General features: G+C 32.6%; 2 protein-coding genes and 1 long non-coding RNA gene across 3 annotated transcripts; 2 read left to right on the plus strand and 1 right to left on the minus strand.

The window, feature by feature from the left end:
- The first annotated feature begins 45 nt into the window (after positions 1-45).
- Positions 46-3,171, plus strand: LOC129899474 (inositol oxygenase 1-like). The gene is made up of 10 exons (XM_055974460.1): positions 46-283; positions 361-466; positions 1,065-1,146; positions 1,234-1,438; positions 1,843-1,955; positions 2,049-2,171; positions 2,323-2,392; positions 2,500-2,578; positions 2,717-2,798; positions 2,948-3,171. Exons 1-10 carry the CDS (start codon positions 253-255, stop codon positions 2,972-2,974), a joined length of 918 nt encoding a protein of 305 aa, XP_055830435.1. The 5' UTR covers positions 46-252; the 3' UTR covers positions 2,975-3,171.
- A 2,850-nt stretch (positions 3,172-6,021) lies between these two features.
- Positions 6,022-6,711, plus strand: LOC129900736 (uncharacterized). The gene is made up of 2 exons (XR_008769676.1): positions 6,022-6,254; positions 6,355-6,711. It is a non-coding gene; the product is annotated as an uncharacterized LOC129900736 (long non-coding RNA).
- A 1,487-nt stretch (positions 6,712-8,198) lies between these two features.
- Positions 8,199-11,798, minus strand: LOC129900793 (protein CHUP1, chloroplastic-like). Its single transcript, XM_055975842.1, has 4 exons — positions 11,225-11,798; positions 11,039-11,121; positions 9,489-10,265; positions 8,199-9,409 (listed from the first exon to the last, which is right to left on the minus strand). The coding sequence occupies exons 1-4, from the start codon at positions 11,364-11,366 to the stop codon at positions 8,495-8,497; spliced, it is 1,917 nt and encodes a 638-aa protein (XP_055831817.1). The 5' UTR covers positions 11,367-11,798; the 3' UTR covers positions 8,199-8,494.
- Positions 11,799-18,722: the final 6,924 nt, after the last annotated feature.

The following is an 18,722-nucleotide window of genomic DNA, read 5'->3' on the forward strand; positions in this document are numbered from 1 at the left end:
TCTATGTATAATCAATACAATATATTAATAAAACAAATAAACTAGTTTGGGATACAAAGTTTGAGATTTTCAGGGAAGGACTCAAAACGTCCGAAATCGCAGGGAAGGACTTTCCGGCTGTTATAAATACTCTTTATTCTTTTTAACCTAAAAAAAATAAGCCTCCGCCTCCTTTTTTCTCAATCTACTACTACTACTACTACTAAAGTTTTGATTTAGGTCCTTTTATTTTGCCTCTGTTTTTCATTCACCATGACTATACTCATTGAGCAGTTTCCCCTAGGTAAAATAATTCTCCCCTTTATTTAATTATTTTTTTTTTGTTCAAAATCAAATTCTTAAACAATGCATGTTTCTCAGAGATCCAGGCAGATGAAACGAATATCCATGCTCAGAATCAAAAGGAATTGGTATTGGGAGATGGATTTGCAGTTCCCGAAACCAATGCATTTGGCCATAACTTTAGGTCTATGTTTTAAACTTTGTTCTATAATATTCTCTTAATCTTTAATTAATTTTCGCGCTGGAATTTGGGATGATATTCATAAATCAGAGCCCGTTACTCTGTTTAACCCCAAAAAGAGGTCAAATTACTTACAGATTTGTACTAAGTAACAATTTATGTAACTAATTGTATCTAACAATTCAAGATTTGGTGATATGAAAATTGGAAAACAGAGAAACGAAAAAAATATGGCTCTGATTTGATGAGGATGTTTACTAAGTCTGCAGTACACAAAACTGCGTGCACGTCCCTATACACAAATCTGTCCCGTGAGATTAAACTAGATATGTTGCTATGAGTATCGAACTAAGTCATATGACCCAGGACATGATTTGCTGAATGCCTCAATCCTATGGTTTTCTGTGACAAAGAATAAAATGTTCCTTCGGATTAATTCAGTGTCTTTGTCTTAATCAGTCAAGTGTATGAATAAACTAACCAACAGCTCATCTCTAAATTTCTTTTTTCTCTTTTTTCGTGAGAAAAAGATGAGCAAATAAAAAAAACTTTTACGTTTTTTGTGCGACAAAAATTGACCTAGTAGCAATATTCCAAACAGGGACTACACTGTTGAAAATGCAAGGCAAGAAGGAGTAGAAATTTTTTACAAGATCAATCACTTTAATCAGACCTATGATTATGTAAGCGACTTTATTTGGTTTAGAAAAAATGTGGATTACCTTCATTTATTTTAAAATTTTTGCTTTAAAATTTGACATGTGTTGCAGGTAAGAAAGATGAGGGCTGAATATGCAAAATTGGACAAGGCAGAAATGAGCATCTGGGAATGCTGTGAACTACTGAATGATGTGGTTGATGACAGTGACCCTGATTTGGATGAACCACAAATTCAACACTTGTTGCAAAGTGCTGAAGCTATTAGGAAAGATTATCCTGATGAAGATTGGCTCCATTTGACTGCCCTTATTCATGGTAACATACTTTTCAATTCTCTTTTTTGTTGCGTTAATATTAATATGAATTGAATCAAACGTCTATTAGAAACTATCTCTCTATCCCACTCTAGGATAGAAGTAAAACTGCGTACACACCATCTTCCTTAAACCACTCCATTTGTAAAATTACACTAGTTATATTGTTATCAACTTTCACTAAGGGATTCAAAATATAGAAAGTAAACAAAATAAGAGGCTAAAGGGGGTATATTGTAAAAAATAATTGTAAACATGTACAGACGGTGTAATTTTCCATCAAAAGGATTTACATGAACCCTCTCGGCCCTTTCTAGCTCCGCCCCGATTGTTATTGTTGTTGTTGTTCCATTAAAATTAAATGAGACTAATTAAGATTGTGTTTCAATATTTTTCTGTTGCAAGATTTGGGAAAAGTGCTTCTTCTTCCTAGCTTTGGAGAGCTTCCTCAATGGGCTGTTGTTGGTGACACATTCCCTGTTGGCTGTGCTTTCCATGACTCTATTGTCCACTCCAAGGTTTCCTTTTTACTAGCTCTATTAACTTCCTTAATTACTAAATTGAAATTTAGTTAATTAGTACTAATTTTTGCTATTCTGATGTTGATGCAGTACTTTAAGGAGAATCCTGACTACAATAACCCCGCTTACAACAACAAATTTGGAGTTTACTCTGAGGGTTGTGGACTAGACAAGGTTTTGATGTCATGGGGCCATGATGATTATATGTACTTGGTATATTCTTTACAGCATAATTTTTTTATTCGCATGAAATTTGATTAATCTGAATTTATAGGATGTAACGCTTAGTAGAGGAGGAAAAGGTCACGATTTGGTACTCATTATTAGATTGTACGTGACTAAAAAAGGTTTTATTCACGTGCAGGTTGCAAAAGAGAATGGGACAACGTTGCCATCAGCTGGTCTGTTCATCATTAGGTATCACTCATTTTATGGTAAGGACAAAAAAAATTAGGTTTGAGAAGGTGGAAGTTTTTTATTTTATGTTATTTAATGATGTATAAGTGGCTAAATGTTAAATTTGATTTGTTAAATGTGGCAGCCCTGCATAAGTCTGGAGCTTATAAGGAACTAATGAATGAGGAAGATGGAGAAAATCTTAAGTGGCTTCATATCTTTAAGTAAGATTTACTATTCCTTTTGATCCCATATTAATATATATCAATAGTTTTAATAAATTTATATATATATATATATATATATATATATATATATATAGATAGATAGATAGATATAATTTTTTTACTTTTGTGGAACAGCAAATACGATTTGTACAGCAAAAGCAAAGTTCAGGTTAACGTGGAAGTGGTCAAGCCTTACTACATGTCTCTAATTGAAAAAGTGAGCATTTTAGTCAAATAATTTTAGTTTAAAATGTTGCTTTAGAAAAATCAAAAATATTTTTTTTCTTCAAATCAGTTGTTCGATTAATTTATTGTAATATTTAATTTTCCGTTTTTTTTAACTGATTGAAATGTTATATTGTGCAGTATTTCCCGGCGAAGCTTAAATGGTGAGGAGCTGCGTTTAGCAATAATACTATATTCAAGAGCTGACAAAATGAAAATAAATAATAAAGACTGTAATGGTCCTATAGTTTAATAGTTTTTTCATTTTTTAAAATCTTTAATTTCTGTCTTTTGTTTTAGTGTTTTGCGATGTAAAAATTGGTCCGGCTATGCAATAAAAGTGGATTGTGTTAGAGAGCAAGAAATATTATTAAAATGAGAGAACATAAGAAAAAAATTTAAAATTATTTTTTTGTAGTTATATTGTAATTTAGTTTTTGTATCTCTGGGGCATGTATAATAAATTTTACGAAAAAAATAAATATGACTATCAAAATAATAAATTCAAATTAAAAAAAAAATTATGTATGAAAATGATCAAATATACCCCTATATGTATTTGTTTTAATAAAAAACTTTAAAAACTTTTGTTAAAAGAAAAGAATATATGTGAGTCATTTGTGTAATAGTAGAAATATATATGAGTCACTTTCTTAATGAGGAGTATATAACCTCTAATAGACAAAGTTGAGAGGTATATCAGACACTTTTATTTCTTTACTAATAGATGTTTGCTGAGTTGCGTAATATTTCCAAGAAATAACGGGCAAAATTTTCTGGAGTACCCATGGTTGAATGGCTCAGCCCACTATAAGGAGTGGGCTCTGTTAATCTAGTCAGCTGCGGCCCGTTGTCAAGGAATGATGAATTGAACTAATCAAATTGTAGTGCTTTTTGTATTTAAAAATAATTTAAATTTAAATTTTTTATTTTAATCTAATAAGATACTTATAACTATACAAATTATCTCAACTTGAATCTTCTTTTTTCTATTTTTCCTTTGTACACAAAAAATTCACACATTCCCTTTTTGTTCTCTGCCTGCTGTTTCCAACACATACACAGTGCCATTGGCAATATTAAAAGACTAAGAAGAGGCACTGCTCATCAATAGCAAGAAGGAGCTATCCTGGTTCAAAAGAGTCAATTTTAATAATATTTCTTGCTCTCTAACACAATGGGAGTATATCAGCTCTAAATGACAAAATTGAGAGGTATATCAGCACCTTTTTCCATTAGTAAATTACGTTTAAATTAATAATCATTCGCCATTAATATTTCATCCGGATGACTATTAATAATGGGGCCCCACATACTTTATTTGTATAATAAAAAATTGTCTTTTTCTTTCCACGATTTGTTTATTTCTTTTTATACATCTCATCAATCTCTTTCATTTCTCATCTCTCGTGTTCTCCGATTTTTCTCCTAATTTCACCCAACATTATTCAATATTGAAATTTGAAAGATTTTTTTCTCCCTCCAAATCATGCTCCCCCAATTTCAGGTAACCTACATTGGCAGTTTTCAATTGAATTTTTTAAAAATTTTGTTTGTATTTTTGTATCTTCATTTAATTTTCATCTATTTTCATTTTATTCAATCTTTATGCATCAGTTATTGTAGATTTTTTGTATTTGTGTTTATTGTATATGTATTGTTAGTTCATAATTGTATATTTTCATCAATCGCATACAATTACTTATTTGTATATGCATCGGTTGTATATATTATACAATAGCGGTCTAGCATTTTTCATTTGTATATCTTACATGATTCCATCTGTGAATGCTAGTTATATACATTCGATTTGTATATTGTTGTAGCTTTAATCCATCTGTGAAAATTTTAGTTTTATTTGTTTACTTTCAGCAATTATATACAATTGCTTATTTGTATTTATGCATCAGTTGTATATATACAATAATTGTGTAGCATTTCTCATTTGTATATTTTATACGATTTTCTCTATTAATGAATTTTGTATACATTTAATTTGTATATATTTTTGTACTTTCTAACTCATATGTATTCATATATTTTATATTTATGCAAATCATCATATATACAAAAAATTCGAATCAAAGAGTAAATATAGCAAATATTTCAACAGATACAAATACAGATCACACCACAAACAGAATTTTACCCCGAGTGCCTAGTTTATTGTCGTTTCATAATATCTTACATCAATAATTTTTATGAATAATAAGCTAATTGTATAATAAATAAGCAATAGTATACGAGACAGAATTATTAGATCAGTTGGATCTTTGATTAATTAACATCTTTTTTTTTATTGACCTCCTCTCCTTACAGTCAAGTGGCTTTCAGCTCCTAGTAGAGTAACGGGTAAGGTAGAATTACTAAAGAATAACGAAAGGATCAGTAGTTGCAGGCGAATGTATCTAACTCTCTTAAAATGAGATGGTGCAGTGTGTGTGTCTGTTAAAGACTATCAAATAAGCAAGTTAGGGGATAATTAAGACCACTAATAATTTAGTGGGGATCCCAAGAAAACACGTCAGATTTAGGTTGGTATTATATTATTATATAACCATGGATTTAATAATATGATACAATAAAATTTTATCAATAGATATGAGAGGTATCCAGTTCCCAAATTAAAGGCCAATAATAGAAAAACGTATAAAAAAAATTAAAAAAGAAGAAGAAGAAGAAGAATATCAATAGCAGAAAAAGGACTTGAAGAACAGATAATACAAATATAAATCCCCTCTGCGAGCGGCAAGCAAGTACATAATTGATTTGGAAGGAGAACAAGGAAATAGGGAATTTCTTAAATAATTTAATAGTAATGAATAAAAGATGAAGTCAAGTCATCTTATCAACTAGACCACGAAAACTATGTGTAGGAATATTTAACAAATTAATTTTAACAACTTTAAAAGTTAATTTTATTTGACTATCGATCGAATCAATCAAATTAATAAAAATATATAGGAATATTTTTGAATTAAAAGTTCCAAAGTAAACACAAGTAAACTGCCTGACGTGAAGACACTCCCAATTGAATTTAGAAAATATTGTTGGTCTTAGTCAATAAACTGACAAGAATAATTTGCACGGAAATTCCACGTTGTAGAATATACTTGCTTTCAATATTTTCAATATTTTTTTGTTGTTAATAGTTAACCCATTGTTTCTGCCCTTTTTTTCTCTTTCCAAGTCAATATACTTGCTTTCCTAGTAGTATCTCATTTCACACGATCAAAATCCATATAAATACTTCGAAAGCCATTGTACTTGAAATTCAAGTGCTAAAAAAAAAGCTCTCATAATTCTTAGTACTTAAATTCTTATAGAAAGGTTTGCAATATGGCAGCAGTACTTTCCAACAACACCATAAGGTCCATAGTGATTACACTTATGATCTATGTTATTCTCTTGTCTCCTTTGCTACTATGGTCTTGCGATGCATCTCGAGGTATCATAATTTATGTGAAAAAATGTGTATTTTTTCGAGGTATTAAATTCTAGATTCGTCTCTGAAGTTAGTTCAAATATGTGTTTTTCTCTGTATGCAGAGCTCGCGTCGAGGAAGTTTTCCCCAGGCGTTGCATGTCTTCATTGTGTGGGGTGTTGTGAACCAACACCCCCAGGCACCTGTTGCACCCGCTGTGGTTGTTGAAGTTTCTCTTCTATGTCAGAATTGAACGAGTTTGATCAACAATTGGTGTGACTTTGAGTTATATACGTACATGTTATTCAATAAAGAAGGAACTTATTGGTTTCTTTAGGTTAATTTTAGGAGAGTTAATTATTGTGTGTACATTGTGGGGAACACCGTATTTGTAATGTTTTGTATTTCAAAGTTAATAAAAATTACGAGAAGAAAAGCCTGAAGTTTTATCTTTACGTGAAGTTGTGACTGTTAACAATTATATATTTGCATGGAGATGATTTCATATGACCACTTCCAAATTAAATAGAAGAAAAATGACCTTTTCAGATTGAAGCTAGTTTAGCAAGAAAATCTGCTACTTGGTTGACTAAGATAGGATAAATAAAATGAACCGTTCTTTGTCATCCTATATTTATTTAAGTAAATTTCTCGAAGTTTAATTAAAACCATCATGTCATATGTCATGTGATATTTAACTAACTAATTAAAACATCAAAGATTCAAAGTCTATCAACTAAAATAAGAATATAAACTATTCCTCATCCATCCTATTTAAAGATCTTGAAGTTGAATCAAAACCAACATTAAGTATGCAGATTAAATAAAACCGATAGATTAGTTAAGATTTAGAACATGTGCAGACTGCAGTCAATCAAATATTTTTTCTCTTTATATTTTTCATATTTTCTTAGCTTATATGATACGTAAGGGGTATTATATTCATGATACTTCACATTAAAGACACATATATGCCCAATAACAATTTGGTATTTGGACATTCGAAGAGGCAGTAAAGAGTAATCTGGAGCTGTTTCTTTTATTTTTTTCTCTGTTGGTATAAAGTAGCTTGAGACTAAACAAGTTGAGTATGAGAAGCAACAATTTTTCTAATTAAGATGATGATTGTAGCTTCCTTGTAAACATATCTAAGAATCTTTGAAATTTAATCAATATTTGTTAAATTTTATCACAGGAATGCAAATAAGAAACTGTTCCAAGACTCCTTTTATTTAGGAGATTTCCTACGAGACGTACGCAGTTGCTTCACACCTGACACCTACATTACTGAGAATTAATAATAATAACAAGAACAACTACGTTTCAATCCTAAATAAGTTGGGTCGGTTGTATGAATATTCGTTACGGTTTCATTTAAATCTTCATTAGTGAGATTTGACACTTAAAAAAATATTATAAGGACAGCCATAGCCCATAGATCAAGAGATACTAGCCACAAGTTGCATTAATGGATCCTGCAAACTGAAATTAACTGAGCAACACATTTGGATCGGAAGATGTTACAGGGGGTTGGCTCCGTATCTCATCCACATGAAAAAAAATAATCAATTTTTCCTTTTCTGTCATAATTAAGAGTATCAAACGTTCATTGAAATATTTACCACCAACTTTGACAATGAAGAGGCCTTCGTGTCAAGAGGTTAATTGGATGTTTCTACGAAAATTAAGTAAATTTTTACTTATTTTCTTGTGTTTGGTACCTAAATAATTATCCTAAAATCATCTATACATAATTTTGACAAATACTGGGGTGTGGAGAGGTGGAAATGGGGATGGGGCTGAAGATGAGCTATGATGGTATTGGAAGAAAAAATAATCAATGTAGAATGCCACTTTCACCTACTACATTTTTAAGGAACTTGTTTTCCTAGAGAAAACATTTTCTAAATTTTTTGACCAATCGAACATAGGAAATTGGAAAATATTTTCCTCCATACCAAACACATCTCTGAAAAGAACACCACAAGAAGCACATAGAAAATCAAACATTGATATCTAATGGTACACACATGTATACTCTTTTCTTCTGTTTCCTTTTGCTAATAAAAAATTTCCTCAGTATAACTTCCATGGAAGAAGCTGCACTATTTTAATATTTGTAGGACTACATACAGTAAACAACTGTAGTAACATGTTGCAATAAGTTGATGCCCATCATGAAGGATCACACAACTATAGAACCTAAGCTACCTCTATTGATAAAGAGGGGCAACAAAAACTAGTATAGTCTTTTATATTTACAGTTAGAAGAAACTAACTGATGCTGATCGCTTGCGAACTGGTGCTTTAGAACAAGATCTTTTCAAAACTTCTGCATATTTCGCCAACTCAGATTTCTGAACATTTTCTGGGCCATGGTCATTTCTTTTTTCTTGAGGTGATTCAGCGAGACGTTTTGAGATATAATCTAATGAACCCACATCACTATATCTCCTCGTACGTGTCAGATAGTTGCTGCTTTCTCCTTTGTTGCTCCTAGAGCCTGGATAAAATGAATGGAAATCTATAAATTGTTTGGATGAACTCTGAGATGATTTGCTTGATCTGCTCTGGAGCCTAATAGCTCCGGTATCTATGACAGCCGTATCTGAACTGTACCCAGAAGAATAATTAGAGCCTCTTGCTGCATTCTCTTCTGTGCTGTGAACCATTGCATTCTCTTCTGTGCTGTGAACCATTTCCGAAGAACTCTGACTATGATGATGGTCCTTTCCCCGTAGTAGTCTCATAAGCTTACCAAACATTTTGCTTTTGCTTGAAGTGTCAGTCTTATGGGCTGAAGAATTATCAATAGAAGTACCATCAAACTCACCTGAGTTCGTAAGATAGGGTGCTTGGGAGGATAACTGGTCAGAATCAAGATCCAAATCGTGGATCCCCCTGTTACCTTGGTCTTCTTTATCTGCATATTCACGAATTAGTTGCTTGGCTTTCTTCTTAGATTTGGGGCTTAACGTTTTACTGAGATCCCTTGCAGTTGTTTTGCCTGGAACAGGCTGATAGTTCCTCAGCTCATACCGCAAGCAAGCATTTATCCACTGAAGATAGACTAGTTCGTCAGCATGACTGGAGTGACCTGCTTGAAGCTGCTCAACTTGCTTTACTAAATCTTCATTTTGCTTTCTCTGTCGTAGACTTTCTTCTTTCAGTGCTTCTGTCTGTGTCAGAAAAATAGGTCAACAAAAACACATGAAATAAACAAAGTTGAAAACAAAAGTTGACGAATAAAAGACTTACTACATCATCTTCCATAACAGAAATGGCAAGGATCTGAACAGATTCCAGTCTCTCAGCTAGTGTCGAGTTTTCTGCTCTTAAGCTTTGGTTAGATTTCCTCAACTCATCAGCCTCGCTCTCCAAGTCCTTCAGTTTTTGGAGCTCTAACTGAACATCTGATTCAGCTTCAACAGGATTCTTCTCCTCGACCTGCAGCTTCATAACTCTTTCTTTAAGGGATAAAATCTGTTCCTTGTTATGATCAGCTTCCAACCCGAGCTTCTTTTTCAGCTGCTTTATTTTCAATCTCGCAGCTTCAAGGTCTGAGACAACCTTTGCGGAATCAGCCACTTGAGCCTTTAATTTCATCTTCTCTGCCTTCAAACACTCGATCTTTAGACCCAGATGCTTGGCCTCCAGATTGTGTATCTTTAGGCGATTTTGAAGCTCCCTGATGGAATTTTCTTGCTCCTTTAGGCCATAATACTCGAGCAGTTGGATCTCAAGAGTCCTCTCCCTTTCTTTAAGAGTTTTAACAATGTTCTTCAGGTTCTCAATCTCTTGCTCATGGTCATCCCTTCCGACAATTTTGTCTTCTTTGGGTGAATCTGCATCCTGCAATGGCGTTTCAACATCCTTACATGGTGAAAAACTACCCTTTGGAGACGAACCAAATTCCTTTACAAGTTCATTGAGCTCCGGCAGAAGAAGCCCATCTCTATCTCCACCAGACCTACAATTTGTAGATGGACCACTTATAGAACTCCCAATAACGATTTTTGGTATGGAGACGTCCTCCTGCAATAGAAACAAAGAAGTAATTAGCTCACAAGCAGGACAACTGATCAACAATCTGTCAATAGGGAAGCATTCAAGACAATCATTCAATTCATTTCCTCCCCAACTCCTATTTTGGTCAATTTACAACTATGTGTTTTATTTTACTGGGTAATCCAAAGGGAAACTATATTAAGCACATCCAAAGCATAATTAGAGATAAAACAAGATGGGAAGAAACAAGAAAAAAAAAATCATCCTTAGGAGCAATTAAACAATTCAAAGTTACCGAACTAACCATCAGCATTGCAGTCACTACTGTTTTCTTCTACTGTACATAAAACAAAATGAAAATCATTTGAAACTAGATAACAGGAGTTATATTGCAATGGCCCAACTCAACTAAGACAAATCATAACGCTTGAAAATTGCTTGAAACTTACTTATAGGAAGCTCTGCCACTACCAACAACAACAACATACCCAGTGTCGTCTCATAAAGTGTGCTCTGGGGAGGATAGAATGTGTGCAAACCTTGCCCCTACCTCAGAGGTAGAGAGGTTGTGTCCAAAATGTTTTGGAAGATCTACCAACTATAATTAATAATTTCCACAGTCTCTAATTTAACACCTATCAAAGCAACCTATTATCAACTAAATATATATAATCAGAGAGTTGTTCTTTCAATTCCAACAATATTTTAGCTTAAAACCTAAAAAATAGGTAAGAATTTAGGTAAGAAGTAAGAACCAAGAAATCAAAATAAGAATCATAGGTCTTATTTAATGAACTTACATATTTCCATGGAAACTCGGAAACTGAATTTCCTGAGGCAGGTTTTTTCTGATCATCATTTTTCAGCTCGCCTTCTTTACCACCTGTAAAATCAAACCCAAGAAAAAAAAAATTAAGGAAAGAAGTCTAGCCAAAAAGGTCTGATTTTTGTGAGTTTTGTTAGGGTTCTGAAGTTGAGGGGCTCACCTGAATTGGGTGAGGAAGAGGAATTAGAGGGGTTAATTCTTGTGGTTTTGAAAAAAGTAAAGAGAATTCCACCAAGTGATAAAGCTAAAGCAACCCCAAATTTTAAGATTACAGGTCTTATATCTCTCTTGTCTCTCACCATTCCTCTGCTAACAGTAAATGCAAAATTCAATCATCTCTTAAATCTCTGTACAAGAAATTTCACAGGTTTCCCTCCTCCTCATCAGCCATCTAAAAACCCCAAATCACAAAAGAGAGTTGCAGATGGAGCAAGCAAGATCCCTTTGTTAAAGAGTTGAATTGGACCCTTCTACTAAGAAAGAAGAGAAAAAAAAGGAGAGGAATTTTACAAATTAGTATTGTACAAGTGTCTGGGCATCTAAGTTTGAATTGAGAAAGAATCAACTTAGTAAACGTAAAATTTTGATGTGGATTTGTTTGGTTACAGTTTGTGTTTGTCTGACTCGAGCACACGCAACTGCAAATGGACAACTTTCAATTATTATTATTCTATTCTAAGTTTTGCGGTTTTAGGATTATTAGTACAAACATGTGTAGGCTACCCCGCAAGAACTCTCGACTTCTGCATGCCTACATTTATATATTATGACAAGTCTTAATAAAATTTAGATTGGTATCGTAAAGTGACCGGAAAGTTTATTTCTAAGATATCTGATCGACGAAGTAAAATTATATGACAGTGTCAATAATTTTAAAATTCAATAAATTTAAGAAGAGATGATGAACTATCATTTTTTATTGAATAAATTTTAAAAAAATATATTTTAGATTATTTTAGACGGTCAATTTTTTTTTTAATTTATACATTTGTAAAAGGAAGTTTAAGTTTGAAACACAATATTTTTCTTGGCTTTTATATTTTTACATTATTTAAGCATTTTCATTTGTAATATCATACAAATTTTGTGGTGATCATAAAATATCTACTTATATTTTTAGCTCTTATTTTCTTTATACTTGTTAATTAATAGAGATTCATTACTTTATTGGTAAAATAAGATCCTCCTTGTACTTATCCCTGAGATTTTTTTTTAGTTTTTAACTAAGAATAGCTGAACATTCTATCTAATGAATCAAAATAAAACAAAATTTTTTGATTGTGTTACGGACTACGAAATCACTTTGGTAGGAAGTTTGGCCCCAAAGTGGAACTTTCAAAGCAAATTATGATTGCTCAGACTTCAATGGAAACCTAAATAAAAAAGACATGTGTACAGTAATATGCCAATGAGGCAGTGAAGTAGAACCAACCTGGTCCCGGTTCGTCGGTAGTTGTCTTTTGTTCGAACCACGAATACATAAAATAAAAAAAAATTGTCTTATGTCAGGTGGAGTGCAAGTTGCATATGACATGGGCTTCTTGACTTTATGCATTTTATCGACTTTCATATACACTCGAAAGTTATGTTACCTTATATTTCCGTCACAATTTGGCTCTAAGCTCTTTATAATTGGAGTTCTTGAAGAGGAAAGGAGATTAGATGTTTTAGACCTCGAGTAGTCAGATATTTATAAATTACTTTGATATAATTTATAAATATTTCTTATATTTTTTCATAGTTTTTATCTTTTAACATATTATTTCAAGTTTGAAACATAAAATGATGAGTGGTACAATAAAGGTTATAGTCTATAGATATTACTAACTCTAATAACGTTCAAATCAAAATCAAATTAATAGTCTATAGATATTACTAACCCTAATAACGTTCAAATCAAAATTAAATCGATACTAATGCTAACAAGAAAAAAATTATTCAACACTAAGAATGAGAATACTGTTGAATATTTGTTCTTTAGTTTATATTGGTTTAGACAATTAAAATATATAACCTAATTTTAGCTTTTCTTTAATGTTTAATCATGTAATTAATACTCATTAGACTTATTATAGCATGATTTAGTACTTTTAAATTATGATCATTTTCATTATGACATATTAATTTACAATATTTATTTATGTATTTTCATTATTATTTTGTTGAATATTTTAGTATCATTATTTTATTTTCTTATGAAACACCTTATATAACTGTATTTTGGTTGGATTAAATAAATATTTGAACCAAAAGTTAATTATATGTTGGTATAAATATTTTATCGAAAAAATCAGAAAAATTTGAAAATCCGAGAAACTCGAAAGAACCCGAAAAATTCGAGTTAAATTTGTTTGGTTTGGTTTATAGATTTAAAAATTCGACACAAATAATTTTATTTGATTTGAAAAATCTGAACCAACCCGCTCTTATACACCTCTAATTGTAATTATGTACACTGCCACCACCATCCTTATTTTCTATAGTCGTCGCCACGTCCACCATCACTACCTTCACTATAGTCACTTCCTATTACCAACAAACTCCGTCATCACAACTAATAGCGTCGCCAACTCCACCATACACTCTTCGATCACCACCATAACCATTGTCATCTCCACCACTACTATCAGCCACTACCATCATTGTGGTAAATCTCTATTATCAACCACATACATCTTATTTTCTTAAATTATGAAGAGAAAATAACTAAATATAAGCACTGAAGTGACTTCAATAAAGATAATTTGAAAAATCTGATAAAGTTTTTTTTTATTTCTTAAATTTTGTGTCCAATTAAATGATATCACGTAAATTGAAACGGGAGAAAGTATTATACCTTCTCTTTTTTTCAAATATAGCTTTGACTCTAATCGGATGGGTAAATTTTGCTTGTTTTTGTTTAATTTGTTCACAAGTTTCGTCGTCGGCGTTTATATTTTAGTATTATCCATTTTGTTAAATTTCCTATAATACTTATTAAATTAACAAATCTTGCCTTTATTGTTCAATTGTTCGTAAAATTTCTCGGTCAGTCACAACCTGTTGTATTATCTTCATTTGACCTATGTTATTAAATTGTTCATAAATTTTATCAAATTGGGAAATCATGTATACTTAACTTAAAGCGTGTCATAATTTTAAATACATTAATTTTACAAGAGACTTTATAGAAGACATACCCGATGTGAAAGATTTTATCGGAGACAAGAGCGGAAATGTTAGTTCTTCTGGCTCTAACATTATTTTGCCACGGCCATCAAAGATGAAAAATGTGTTGGAAACCCTAGTAAGTGAAAGGATGGCCAATTTATAGAAGTTGTGACTCAATTCGGTACGCCCATTAAGTAATCAATCTAACAAATGAAACTTATCATTCATCAAATATTAGTTATGGGCTTTACATTAATTGGGCCACATATAAGAATAATAAAATAAAGAGAATATTTCAAAAATGACTATCATTTGGATATAATTATAGATTTGTAGTTATAATTGGGTATTCAAAATTCATAGCTACTATTTGAGATACTAAACTAAAAAATAATAATTCTCACCTTTCTCCCCATTTCTAATAATAATTCTCGCCTTTCTCCCTATCTTTCTCTCTTGCCCCTCCCTCTCCCTACCTTCCTCTTGTATTTTGTATTTTTACTTCTCTCCCTATTTGTATTTAATATTTTTATATCTCTCGTCCCCTCTCTTCCTATTTTATATCTTCGCCTCTCTTTTTCTCCCTCTCTTTGTATTTTGTATTTTCACCTCTCTCTCCCTCTTTTTGTATGTTCACCTCCTTCCCTCATTGTATTTTCATCTCTCTCTCTCCCTCTCTTCTTCTTTGTATTTTGTATTTTCTATAAAAATATTTTTCGACAAAACATTTTCTATGAAAACAAGTGAGTTCCTACTTATTTTTTATGTGTCTTAAAAATATTTGTATATATGTATCACAAAATTATGAGGATGATGTGGTGGCAGAGGTGGAGATTTAGTTGGTCAGGATTGAAAAAAACCAGCTCGGTGCAATGTATAAGTTTGTATAAATAATGATTATGGATCTATATACATCTCTAATAAATAGTTATACATCATAAATACATGATTATATATTATTTATACAATATCGATATATTACATTTAATTGAAACTTAAAAATAAGGAGAAAATATAGAAGATGGTTTACAAAGGGACATGCATTAACCGGAAGCTTTACCCATTGCCCCCCCTCCGCCCCCCCCCCCCCCCAAAAAAAAAGGCCCAGGCTGGTAAAGCTCTGTTGGGCAATCATCACCAGAATTTATGAAGGTCCAATATGAGAACATGCAGATAGAAGCCCATGAAATGAAAGAAGCATAATCCTTATCCTCTGTCTTTTCGTTCCAAAAAATCCCAGACCCAAATGCTTGACCTCCGCTGGTATCTTCTCCACATTGGCACTTTATATAGTTATGTGGTGATTAATTAGTGACCTTCTAGCCACCTGTCACGACCCAAAACGGGCCGTGAGTGGCACCCACACTTAACCTTCTAGGTGGGAGAACCAACGATACAAACCCCAACTTACATTAACGATTCAACTTATAAATCATGACAATATTGCGGAAGCTCAATCTTATTAAAGTCAGAAATAACAAAAGCCACTAAAATCTATTACTTGACGTTCCCCAAAATCTGAAAGTCATCACATGAAAGACATCTAAATTCTAAAACTAAGTTTAAAAATATCAAACACCAGAATAAACAAATAACAAAATATGTCTGAAAACTAAAGACATCATGTCATAACCGAGAGAATCCATCACGAGCTAAAAGGATAGCTCACCCTGAAATCCGATGATCTTGAGACTGACTAGAGCTGAGGTCGAGTCGAAGTCGGTGGAATACTCGCTGCACTCCACAAAATAAAACAAGAAAAAATACAAGTAGGGGTCAGTACAGGACAACATGTACTGAGTAGATATCATCGGCCGACTCAAAATCGAAATCAATATGCATAAAGTAGTAGCAGAAAATCAACCATAGCACTAAACAAGTGGCAACCAACAAGATCAAGTGACAACACAATGAACAATCTCATAACCAGTCAACAACATCAAGAGCACACATGAGGACTCAAGCTTCCACATCACACTCTTTTGAAAAATGAGTTTCGGAGATTGGGAATTAAGTCATTTTGATTTATTTTTCTTTAATATTATCGTGCCGAAACATGACACCCGATCCAAATATACCGTGCCGAAATATGACATCCGATCCAAATATAATTAATTTATCATTCTTCATGATTACATTTCACTTCATTAACAATATTTCATCAAGTCTTCTTTATTCAAGGCACCATTTTTGATAGGGCAAGTTCAAGATTATGAATTTCACGGTCTCGGGATTTTAGACCAATCACAACAACATATCAATCGTCCAAACCACAACAATTAAATGCATAGTAAACTTCACACGTTACTCAATGAATATCAATCAATATTAAGAGTTTATCTATGATATAGAATAAAAACCATAACCTACCTCAATCGAAGATCCGAAGTAAAGCAAGTTAATGCACCAACGTCTTTCCTTTCTTCAATGCCTCATACCATTTTCAATATATCAAATATATAATATTTATAAGTAAACTAGTCCGTAGACACCAATATTATTTATATATCTAACCTAGACCCCACAACAAACCCAACTCTAAAATCAGTTCTCTAAAACTCAAGTCTAGGGTTAAGTCTTAATTCCTCCAATATCATAACTCTAATGGTATTTAGATAATAAAATACACTTAATATTTAATTATCTATCTCAATACATCAAAACTTAAATTATCATGCAATAATTATGTGGAAATAAAGACCGAAGCCACATTTTACCATTGGCCGTGATGTTACTGTATAAGAAACCAACATTATACTTTAATTAAGAACCCAACATTATGCCTCCTGCAAATGCAATTACATCATATGTATATAATAATATATAACCTCTAATGGATAGTTAATAATTTCCTCACCACGCTTACTTTTGAAATTTCCAATTGCCTTCTTTCTAACTATTAAAATAATCAATTGTATAAACAACAATATAAAAAAAATAAGAACTACTTGCTGAACCAATTTTTCCTTCTTTCTAATGTATGGCACTGTAGTACTATTTACACTAAAGTGACCTCTATCATATACATATAATATATATTTAAGGCATAGGTACTTGATGCAGTCGGCGTTCTCTTTTCTTTTTCATATTTCTGTCTCTTCCTTCGTTTCTTTTCTTTTACAAATTAGGGTAATTAATTATGAACTAATAAATAAATAATAGTTAAATTCCACAACTTATTTTAATAAATATGGATAAGTGGTATAACATATTAATTAAATTATCAATTAAATCCACTAATTAAATTAATTATCTAAACTTACCCCTCAACTAAATAACTGTAGTTATCGACAAGTCCAAATACCCATTAAAAATTTACGGAATGAGTCTTTTATGAAATAAAAAGCTCTAGTTCTCAAAAGGACCTAATGGGTCGTTACAACAGATACCAATTTACCCACCATTCGTCCCCGAACGGTCAAAAGAAGAGCGAGGATTGAAAAAGATACCTGACTCGACGAACAAAAATGGATATATTCCACGCATATCCGCCTCAGTCTCCCAAGTGGACTTCTCAATCGGACGATTCTTCCATTGAACCTTCACAGACGCAATCTCCCTTGACCTCAACTTATGGACCTCCCTATCAAGAATAGCTACGCTCCTCCTCGTAAGACAAATTCTCATCAAGCAAAACCGAATCCCAGCGAATAACATAATTATCATCACCATGATATTTCTTTAACATAGACACATGAAACACTGGTATACTCTGGACAAACCTGAAGGTAAAGCTAAGTCATAGGCCACCTCTCCAATACGCTTAAGAACTTCAAACGACCCAATATACCTCGGACTGAGCTTACCTCGCTTACCGAATCTCACCACACATTTCATTGGTGAAACCTTCAACAACACTTGCTCTCCCTCCATAAACTCCATGTCCCTGACCTTTCGGTCTGCATACTCCTTCTACCTGCTCTGAGCTGCTAGAAGTTTCTCCTGAATGAATTTCACCTTCTCTAATGATTCTCTCAAAAGATCACTTCCCCAAGGTATCACCTCAAACGCATCAAACCAACCAATAGGAGACCTACATCTTCTCCTATACAATGCCTTAAACAGAGTCATATCAATACTCGAGTGACAGCTATTATTATACAAAAACTCTACCAAGGGTAGGAACTAATCTCAATGACCACCAAAATATATCACGTATGCATAAAACATATCCTCCAACACTTGAATTGTCCTCTCAGACTGCCCATCGGTCTGAGGGTGAAATGCAGTACTAAGATCCAATCTAGTACCTAACTCAGCATGCAAGGTCCTCTAAAAGTTAGAAGTAAATTGCGTACCTCTATCTGATATGATAGAAATCGGAACTCCATTTAATCGAATAATCTCGCGGATATAAAGTTTGGCTAACTTCTCTACATCATAAGTCACCTTGACTGGAATGAAGTGAGCAGACTTAGTTAACTTGTCAACAATCACCCATATCGAATTAAACTTACCTAATGTCTTTGGAAGGCCGACCACAAAATCCATTGCAATCATTTCCCACT

The sequence above is a fragment of the Solanum dulcamara genome, chromosome 8, assembly GCF_947179165.1.
Source record: "Solanum dulcamara chromosome 8, daSolDulc1.2, whole genome shotgun sequence".
In the NCBI taxonomy this organism is placed as follows: Eukaryota; Viridiplantae; Streptophyta; class Magnoliopsida; order Solanales; family Solanaceae; genus Solanum; species Solanum dulcamara.

Bases quoted from the DNA above. Each gene is read 5' to 3' on its own strand.
- LOC129900793 (XM_055975842.1), bottom strand. From the start codon at position 11,366: ATGGTGAGAGACAAGAGAGATATAAGACCTGTAATCTTAAAATTTGGG. The intron at 11,122-11,224 runs GTGAGCCCCTCA...TTGATTTTACAG, and splicing joins CTCTTCCTCACCCAATTCAG to GTGGTAAAGAAGGCGAGCTG. The intron at 10,266-11,038 runs GTAAGTTCATTA...TTTCTATTGCAG, and splicing joins CCGAGTTTCCATGGAAATAT to GAGGACGTCTCCATACCAAA.
- LOC129899474 (XM_055974460.1), top strand. From the start codon at position 253: ATGACTATACTCATTGAGCAGTTTCCCCTAG. The intron at 467-1,064 runs GTCTATGTTTTA...TATTCCAAACAG, and splicing joins GCATTTGGCCATAACTTTAG to GGACTACACTGTTGAAAATG. The intron at 1,956-2,048 runs GTTTCCTTTTTA...ATGTTGATGCAG, and splicing joins ACTCTATTGTCCACTCCAAG to TACTTTAAGGAGAATCCTGA.